This window comes from Vombatus ursinus, unplaced genomic scaffold, assembly GCF_900497805.2.
Source record: "Vombatus ursinus unplaced genomic scaffold, bare-nosed wombat genome assembly UNPS02014773.1, whole genome shotgun sequence".
NCBI classification, from domain to species: Eukaryota; Metazoa; Chordata; class Mammalia; order Diprotodontia; family Vombatidae; genus Vombatus; species Vombatus ursinus.
This window is the reverse complement of record NW_020954551.1, coordinates 3,334,281-3,343,812: the sequence shown is the minus strand read 5'-3', so window position 1 is coordinate 3,343,812 and position 9,532 is coordinate 3,334,281. Positions and strand designations below refer to the sequence as shown.

The following is a 9,532-nucleotide window of genomic DNA, read 5'->3' as shown; positions in this document are numbered from 1 at the left end:
GTAGGGGGTTTTTTTTGTTTTGTTTTGGGTTTTTTGTTTGTTTGGACAATTTACAAAGAGAAAATCCTTTTATCATTTCAACAAAGTCAGAAGTACTTTTGTTCCAGCATCCCATTGGTAAACATTTTAATAAGAAAGTGGGTTGAGTCACCTCAGCTACTCCCCATTACTTCCCCTTGGGAAGATGGGAAGAATCCTTGGGTGATGAGATAAGTCTGCAATTGCCAGCTTTGATAGAATCCATCGAATTTGGGTTGAGTGAGTCGAGGATGGGGTTACAAAGGAGCTCATATTTGGTCTAAGTGGGTAGTGAGTGAGATTACAAAAGTAGGCAATACAAGGGTAGAGATTCAATTCACAATAGAACTGAGTCCTGAGTGGAAGTAATTACAAGACAAAAGCTTCACCTTTTGTCAAGTTTCTTGGGGTGTGGGTGAAGGGTGAAGTTTACAGACTTATTAAGGTTGAACTGGTTACATTCATGCATGGAAATATGATATTTATAACTCATGAGACCTTTGTCAGTATTAGGGTAGTTGGAGGGAAAAATTATATGTAGATAGATAGAGAGATGGCACTGGGTAAGTTGAAGATGAAAGAATATCTGGAGAATAAAATTAAGGAGTGAGAGAGGATTATACTGAGAGAAGGAGAAAGGGAGAGGTAGAATGGGGTAAATTATCTCACATGAAACAGACAAGAAAAGGCTTTTACAGTGGAGGGGAAATGGGGGAAGATGAGAGGGAATGAATGAATCTTATTCTCATAGGATTTGGCTTAAGGAGGGAATAACATACACACTCAATTGGGTATGGAAATCTATCTTACCCTACAGGAAAATAGGGGGAGAAGGGGACAAGAGAGAAGGGAGATGATAGAGGGGAGGGCAGACTGGGGGAGGGGGTAATCAGAAGCAAACACTTCGGAGGAGGGACAGGGTTAAAAGAGAGAATAGAATAAATGTGGGGAGGGGCAGGATAGGATGAAGGGAAATATAGTTCATCACAACATGACTACTATGGAAGTGTTTTGCAGGACTACATATGTATAACCTGTATCAAGTTGCTTGCATTTTCAATGAGGGTGGATGGGGAGGGAGGAAGGGAGAAAATTTGGAACCCAAAGGTTTAAAAACACATGTTTAAAAAAAATACAATAAGAAATACAGGAAATGGGGTATAGAAATCTATCCCACCCTACAGGAAAATAGAAGGGGAAGGGGATAAGAGAAGGGGGGGTGAGATAGAAAGGAGGGCAGATTAGCGGAAGGGGTATACAGAATGCATGCCATCTTGGGGTGGGGGGAGGGATGAGATGGGGAGAAAAATTGGAACTCAAAATCTTGTGGAAGTGAATGTTGAAAACTAAAAATAAATTTAAAAAAAAAGAAGGATGAAATTTACAAACTTAAGGAGTTTGGATTTACACAGGGTGGGGAGAATATTCAAACCTAGGCCATTTGACTAAGTTTTAAAATTAGAATTAAAATCAATTTTCAATTTTACATCACCTTTCTCTGTTCTGGTCAGACAAAAGAGCTGGAGGGCTTTACAGAAAAATTAGACCAGCGAGACACTAATGAGAGAAACAAATCTTTATTTGGCTCATTTTAACTCACACTAGGGAAAGTGAGGGGGCCTTACTGGAGACACTCAACAGTAGGAACACAGATGGACGGATGAAAGCAAGAAGGGAAGAAAACAGCAACTGGTCCCCAATCTAGGGCAGCAGCCAACATCCCACAATCTAGACTAACTCTGACTCAGGAACAAACGGGGGCCACATCTTAGCCCTCCCTCGCAAGTGGGGCAGGGAAGGGTAAGAGCTAAGGATTTTGCCACAGCTTTGGCATGATGACTTTCAGGACGTGTCAGGAGGAAAGGATCCACAGTGATCTTGAGAGAAGCAGCCTCTTGGGGTTGGGACATCATTATCCTACACTCTTGCCATTATAAATGAGGACAGCTTAGCAAGAAAACCGGGAGGCAGAATGGACCTTAGAGCTTACTAGTGCAATCCCATCCTCATTTTATAGGTGAGGACAGTGAGGTACAGGTGATGGGGTATGGGACCTGAACCACTGAGAAGGGTCCTTTGACTTTCCCACAAATTTCAACAGCCCAGATCCCTGGCGTGGCCTGAGGCATTGCCCATCCCAGTATAATCTTTTCAACTGTCCTTCCATTGTGCCCCCCCCAACCTAGCCCAGCCTGTCATTCTCTGTTATCTCTGGACCATGCCAGGCTACTTGTCACTCCTAGATCACATACAGATCTTCCCCCAGTCTTTTTCCCTATAAAAGTAACAGTCTTGTCCTTATCAAATGCACAGACTCACTAGGAATCTTACCCACACAAACCAGTGTCTTAATAAACTTGGACTGAAAGAAGGCTTGAGTGGTCAAATTCTTTCGAGGCAGACTCCTACCCTGTACTCTTGCACTCCAGGGTTCCCAGCACCCCTAGATTGCAACACAGGAATGTTCAGCTATTTGCCCTGGGGAACAGAGGAGGGTGTTGGAGAGAGAGATAAGTCTTTCCCATGACCAAGAAACTTGAAATAACATGCTCCAGTGAAAAGAGTACTGGGTCTGGAGTCAAAGGACCTTATTTCAAATCCTACCTTTGGTGCTTACTGTCTGTGAGACACTGGCCAAATCATTTCTCCTCCCTAGAACTGAGTTTGCTAATCAGTAGGTTGTAGGCATAGAAGGTTACAGAAAAGGGAAAGGGTACCAGACAGGATAAGGGGGTACAACAAGTATAAAGACAGCCTGTTAAAATAAAGGCTAGGCAAAGAAAACCAGAGAGAATTTCTGGACTAAAAGACCTTCCAAAGTCTCCCACAGCTTCCCCTGTTGAGGCCCAAAGACAAATGTCCTGCAGAAAATCTGATGCAAAAAATAAAAGGAAAAAAGAAAATCCAGCACAAAAATCTACCTTAGCAAACCAGACCTTTGTTTACTGCAGGGTAAAATTCTTTGCTTGTTAAAGCAATAAACTACTTTCCATTCTGAACTCTTTCCATCTTCCCTGATCTAAAGAGAAGATTTGATCTTTAATCATTTGGGTCTCCAGGAACCTTTGGGGAAGCTGTTTCTTGTTGTGAAAGGCTAGCAAAGGAGGGGTGCCCCTGTAGAAACTTCCAGCTCTGACCCAAGTTTGAAGAAGGATTCCAAATGTTTGCACTGGGTAACAAACAGATGAAAACTGACAATCCTTGGCCATTGATTTGATGATAAACAGACTAAGTGAAAGACACAAAGTCCTGGGTTCATTGCTAACATAAATCAGGACCAGGGGACCAGAAGTGATCATATTGGAAACCCCAATTATTTTGGTGTTTTGTGGGTTTGGTTTTTACTGGAGCCAAGGCTGGGAGGTGGGGGTGGGGAAGAAACGCCAGAGTAACTTGATCAGGCTGCAGACTCTGGTATTAAGAACAATCCCCCAGTAGGGTTGTTTCCTACCAGAGCTCAGAGCCGCTGGTCAGACCTGGAGGGCTGGTGGAAGACCCCATTGCGAAAGTAAAAAGTATCCCCGACGAGCCGGGATTTGGCGTGAACTGGAGCTTTGGCTTCCTTCATGGTATCCCCTAAAAAAGAAGGAAGACCTGGGTGAGCAACTGGGTATCAGCTTCCTTATAATGCCTCCCCTTCTCCCAAGGTCCTCTCTAGGCAGCTCCCCTAAGACAGAATCAATTGATCAATCAATGTTTATTGAGCATTTACTCTGTGCCAGGAGATGGGGTTATGGGACCTGGACCCCTAAAGGAAAAGACTGTCTCTAGAAGCAAGCCAGTGCCTGACTTTCCCATACATTTCCAGCTACCCAGATCACTGGCATCTTGCCTAAGGCATATGACCCACCCCAGCCCACCTTGATTACTTAATTAGCTTACTTGACACTCCTTAATGCCATCTAGGTCCTTTCACCATTGCACCTGGCCCACCCCAGGCTATTCCACTCCTTAATCCCACCAAGATCTTTTCACTGACCCTTTTTTCCTTTTTTTGTATGTAAGTATCAGTCCCATTCTCATCAAGCTGCAGATCCACTTAGAATCTAGTTCACTCTATTGGCATTACAATAAACCTTGCTACTTTGACTGAAAGAAGGCTTGAGCGGTCAATTCTTTCCAGGCAGACCCACACTGCACCCTTACATTTTGGGGTTCCCAGAACTCCAAACCACAACACCAGGCACTGTGCATTTAGGATTAGGTCACACTGGGGATCCAAAAATAGGCAAAAAACAGTCCCTCCCCTCAAGGAGCTTATAATGGAATAAAGAAGACAACATGAAAACAAATTATGTTCAAACAGACTATATATCAAATAAATAGGAAATAATTAACAGAGGGCAGGCCCTGAAATTAAGAGGAGTTGGGGAAAGCTTCCTAGAGAAGATAGGATATTAGTTGGGACTTAAAGTCCAGGTTTCCTGTTGAGACTCTCTTTCTACCCTGAACCATCTTCACAGCATACTTCTGCCCATCAGACCTTTTTCCTGTGTCAGGGACTCATTGGCCCAGTGAGTTACATGACGGTTCTCCAGTCCATCTTCTTTCAGCCCCAGGCATTTCATGGCTCTGCTCCAGTCTTTGGCTGCCATTTGCAATTGTGCCAGGTGTGACATTTTTGTTCTCCACCCAGTGGTTTGGGCATCTAGGTGGCTGCACGGGACTAGAGTCAGGAAGACTCATCTTTGTGAGTTTGAATCTGGCCTCAGATTCTTCCCAGTGGTGTGAACCCTGGGCAAGTCACTTAAACCTGGTTACCTCAGTTTCCCTATCTGTAAAATGAGCTGGAGAAGGAAATGACAAATCACTCTAGTATTTCTGCCAAGAAAACCCCAAATGGGTTCATGGAGAGTCAGACACAACTGAAAAACAACTAAACAACAGAAATGGGAAATAGATTAGGGGTCAGGAGTTCCAGGCCCATCATTGATGCACTCTGTGCCCTGCCCTTAGTCAAATCATTGCTCACTTATGCACTGAACACACACACACACACACACACACACACACACACACACACACTTTTCCTCCTTTATCCAATCAGAAAGGCTAACACTTGCCAAATCCACCTTAGAAAGGAATTGAAAGGCCTAAATACAAATTATCTCAGTTTAATGCACATGTTCTGCAACATGGGATGACCTAGTGCAGGTTCAACATAAGGAATGATGTGCTTTCTAATGGAAAAAGGTGCAACAAGGTGGGCTTTGGGAGTTAGGAGGCTATTTTAGTCCCCTGATTTCCCAGGTAAGGAAATTCAGGGGGAGGGACTTGTCCAAGATCACACAGCCAGTTGGCAACAGTGCTGGGCTTTGAGCTCAGGTCGTCTGACTCCAAATTCAGCACCCTTTCCCCTGCATAGATTGATGTTTGAGCATTAGAAAAATCCTCCACTGCATGGGATTTGTGGCCAACAAGTTCAGATATGGCTCAGCATGGCAAAGCACCCTTTTCGAGCTGGCTGCTGATTTTTTTTTTTAAAGGAAAGAAATTCTGATGGAAAAGAGGCTGGCAATGGACCACAGGATGATGGCTGCTGTGAGGGACCTTTGAGACCATCTAGTACATCTCTCATTTTATAGAGAAGGAAACTGAGGCCCAGGGAGGTCCTGATGTACAGGTAGTATGTGATAGAGACAGGATTTAAATTCAGAATCTCTGACTCAAAAATCAATGACTCTTTCCATTATATCACACTGTCCTTCCTGGTGAAAGAGAGTGGTTTCTCTGTGACTACTTTCTAGATGACCATTTTTCAGGTAAGTACTAGAGGGGAATCTTATTCAGGTCTGGGTTGGGCCAGATGGCCTCAGAGGTACCTCCCTACTCTGAGATTCTGGGAGAGGAGGGAACAGGAGGCTGAGACTAGCAAAGGGTAGCTTTTTGTCTCTGAAAGAGCACTGGATTTGAAGTGAATGCCCAATTGGGTTCCTTATTAGTTGTGTAACTTTGGGTAAGCCACTGAACTTTCCTTATCTATAAAAAAGGCAAAATCTACATTGATTCTGACAACCCCAGCAGGACCTTTCCCAAAGAGCCTTTTTTTTTTTTTTCATGAAACTGGAAGGAATCTCTGGCCGGAAAACTTTGGGAAGGAAGGAGGTGGGACTGCAGATGTTTTTGCTCAATCAAAACCCGTGGGATTGGAGAACAGCGGGTGAAGGATAGAAGAAAGTGGAGAAAAGGAAGAAGAGTTAGGGACTGAGGAAGAAATATTATGAACAAAAGAGACCAGAATCACCCTCTCCACCCTGAACCCAGAGCCCAACATGCAGAACAAGGCACTGAGCTAGCGTCTTTGCCTCTTGGTTATTGAGTAATTATGGATTGATGGATTCATTTTAGATCTGGTGCTGGAAGGGCCCTCTGAAGGCCATGTAATAAATCCCTTCATTTTACAGATGAGGACACTGAGGCCCAAATAGGTGGTGTTATTTCTCCAAGGACCTGAATACGGGCACCCTAATGATAAATGTACAGCACCATTCTGGGTTAGTTGAACCGGTTAAATGGGGAGACTTGCCACAGTGCCTTGTATAAGGTAAAGTCAGCGTTTAGTGAGTGAGTGAATGAAGACCAGCTCTCCCTACTCACAGACCAAGATGTAACTGACAACAGGTATCAAAGTGCTTTGGCAAAGCAAGATCCCATCACCTATGTGCCAGCCGTAGTCCCAGGACGACAAGACCGGATACCGAAACTTGTCCTCTGGCTTTTGCTGCCACCGCGCCTGCAGGTAAAGGAGTCTCCCTTTGCCCTCTCGGGAGATGCCCTGATACAGCAGCTGCCCGGTCTTAGGGGTGGCGGGTCTCATCTCAGGCAGGAAGGGCTCAGCTTCGGCTTTCTCCTTCTGCCCCTTCTCGGCCCCTTCCTGGGGAGACTGGACGCCAGCTCCTTCTCCTGGGTACTCCGTCCTGGGGGGGCTGATGGGAGGCAGCAGGCATGGATCTGGAGCTGGGCATGAGAAGGGGAGCTGGTGCTTCTTCCTGGGGCCGGGAACTCGTGGGTACTTATGGGCAAACTTGGTCCTCCAGTGTGCCCGACTATGAGCCTCCTTCTCAATGAGCTCTGTCCAGCAGGCCTGATTTCTGGTGGACAACAGGTCCCTCATTCTGGGAGGTGGCAGAAGCCCTCGGAGCTACTGGCCTGGCTTCCACCACACAGGGGCTGGGGCTGGGGCTGGGGCTGCTCCTTTGTTTGGGGTCAGCTGCTGCTAGGCAGCCACCAATCGCCTGAAGACCCAGGAGGCAGAGCCTGAAGATCAAATTACTTCTGGAGAACCAAGAGCTCCCTCGGCCTCCCCGCCCCCCAATCAGGGCCCAGAGAGGTGCAACAGACACACAGACAGGGAGACACATGCCCATCAGAGGGTCCTTGTCTCTGAAGTCAGAAGACCTACCTTCCATCCCTAGAGTAAGTTATCCGCACCTAGCATTTCCTTTAAGGATGAAATTAAAATGGAATGAAAATAAGAAAGTGGTATACCACCAAAAACCATAGTCATTTCAACTCAATGGGAGGCTTTGTCTATGTTCCTTGAACCAACAGAATTTATAAGGAATGGTAGGTAGTGTGCTACAGTGCAAAAGGGGTGGGATGTGGAATCAGAGGACCTGGATTTGAACCCCAACTCTGCTAATTAGGCAGCTAGTTAACACGTAACAGTGCATACAGCACTGGACTTGGAGGTGGAGAGACCTGAGTTCAAATCTGGTCTCAGACCAGATTTACTAGGTGTGTGACCCTGGGCAAGTCACTTCACCTGTGTTTGCCTTAGTTTCCTCATCTGTCAAATGGGAAAATAATAGCACCTACTTCTCAGGGTTGTTGTAAGGACCAAATGAAATAATAATTGCAAAAAGCTTACTTTGCACAGTGCCTGGCACATAGTCATCACTATATAAACGGTAGTTAATAGTGGTGGTAGTAGTAGTAATAGTAGTAGTAGTAACAGTAGTAGTAGCAGTAGTAGTAGTGATAAAATGAGAATGATGATAGCTCTTACTTCCCAAAGGGTTATTTTGAGGACAAAATTAGATAATATTTTTTGATGACATTTTTAAGTGCTTTATAAATCCTAGCTATTATTATGACTAATTACTGCCTATGAGACTTAGGGCAGGACACTTAAAGCCTGCCTCAGTTTCCTTATCTAATGAGGAGGCTGGGCTAATGATTTCTAGGGTCCCTCACACTCTACATCTATGGTCCCATGATCCATCTGGAAGGAACAGGCCAGGAGTTCTTTCATTGAGTGTGACTTTCCCTGGTCCTAGCAGGCAGCACAGACTTGTCCAGAGGTAGCATCCTGGGGAAGCTTATACTCTCTCCAGTTCCTAACTCTGGGAACGGGTCAGAGCTTGCCCCTTCCCTGCCCTCCCCACACCTCTGACCAGTCACTGCATGAACTTCCCCTTGAGAAGTCCCACGAACAAGATGAGCTTTGGCCATTCACATTCCCCAATCTTCATGAAGCCAATGAGGAATAATGGAAAGATGGCGCCTCTCAGGTCTAAGTGTGCCCTCTGCCTTAGTGAGGCAGGGTGGTAAGTACCCTGCCATATTGAGAGGCAGCTATGGTCTAGGAAATGCCACACAGAACTTAGGTCAGACATGAATTTGGGTCCTAGCTAAGACACTTACAAGCTGGGAAGCCAGGGGCAAATCACTCCTTTCTGTGCCTCAGTTTCCTTCTCCCTAATTCAACAATAACACTTGCACTAACAATCTGTCTTTTACCTTTTTCTATCCCCTGAGTCACCTGGGACCCCAGGGCATTCCCAGAGCCTTCCACTTAGAGACTGGGCCTGGAGGGGACTCCGCACTGAACAGCACTGCGGACCAGGGTACTGAGCTGTCCCCAGCCGTCCTGCCCCTCATGCTTCTGGATATCTGGTGCCTCAGGCACAGGCTTCTTGGTGGAACTTGAAGGAAGGAATAACAAATAACACCTGACATTTCTATGGCCCTTGAAGGTTCAGAGACACTCTTCTTATAACAACCCTGTGAACCAAGTCTAACATGAGGCCAGTCAGTCAATAAACATGTATTAAGCACCTACTGTGTGTCAGACTCTATGCTTAAACACTGGGGCTACAAAGAAAGGCAAGAGATGGTCCCTGACCTCGGGGAGCTCACACTCTAATGGGGGGAGGGGGGAGACCACATGAAGCTAATCGATATGTAGAATAAATAGGAAATAACAGAAGAAAGGCACCAGAATTGAGAAGGTGGGGAAGGCTTCCTGAAGAAGAGGGATTTTGGCTGGCACCTGAAGGAAGCCCGAATGTGGGAGATGAGGAGGAAGTGCATTCCAGGCATGGGCCAGCCCCAGACAATGCCCATGGGAGATGGAGCATCTAGTCCAGGGGAAGAGCAAGGAGGCTCTGACACAGTGTCAGAGGTGGGATTTGAACCCAGGTCTTCCCTGACCCTGAGACCAGGGCTCTTCTTGCTACCTACATCACACAGAGGCAGGACTGAGGGTCAGTCGTTGAGCACTCGCAGATGC

At 45.9% G+C, this 9,532-nt stretch overlaps 1 protein-coding gene across 2 annotated transcripts; it reads right to left on the bottom strand.

The window, feature by feature from the left end:
- Window positions 1-1,579: 1,579 nt before the first annotated feature.
- Window positions 1,580-7,187, bottom strand: LOC114044509 (protein ATP6V1FNB). 2 transcript variants are annotated; one of them, XM_027864032.1, is made up of 2 exons: window positions 6,616-7,187; window positions 1,580-3,594 (listed from the first exon to the last, which is right to left on the bottom strand). In XM_027864032.1, the coding sequence occupies exons 1-2, from the start codon at window positions 7,130-7,132 to the stop codon at window positions 3,476-3,478; spliced, it is 636 nt and encodes a 211-aa protein (XP_027719833.1). In that variant the 5' UTR covers window positions 7,133-7,187; the 3' UTR covers window positions 1,580-3,475. The 2 variants fall into 2 exon arrangements, with proteins under 2 accessions (XP_027719833.1, XP_027719834.1); XM_027864033.1 differs by having other exon boundaries at window positions 6,676-7,187.
- Between the last annotated feature and the right edge of the window lie 2,345 nt (window positions 7,188-9,532).

What these genes read in the sequence shown, in the direction of transcription:
- LOC114044509 (XM_027864032.1), bottom strand. Translation starts at nt 7,132, where the DNA reads ATGAGGGACCTGTTGTCCACCAGAAATCAGGCCTGCTGGACAGAGCTC. An exon ending in TGTCAGTTACATCTTGGTCT is followed by an intron (nt 3,595 to 6,615) that starts GTGAGTAGGGAG and finishes CTTCTTTTTTAG; the next exon opens with GGGATACCATGAAGGAAGCC.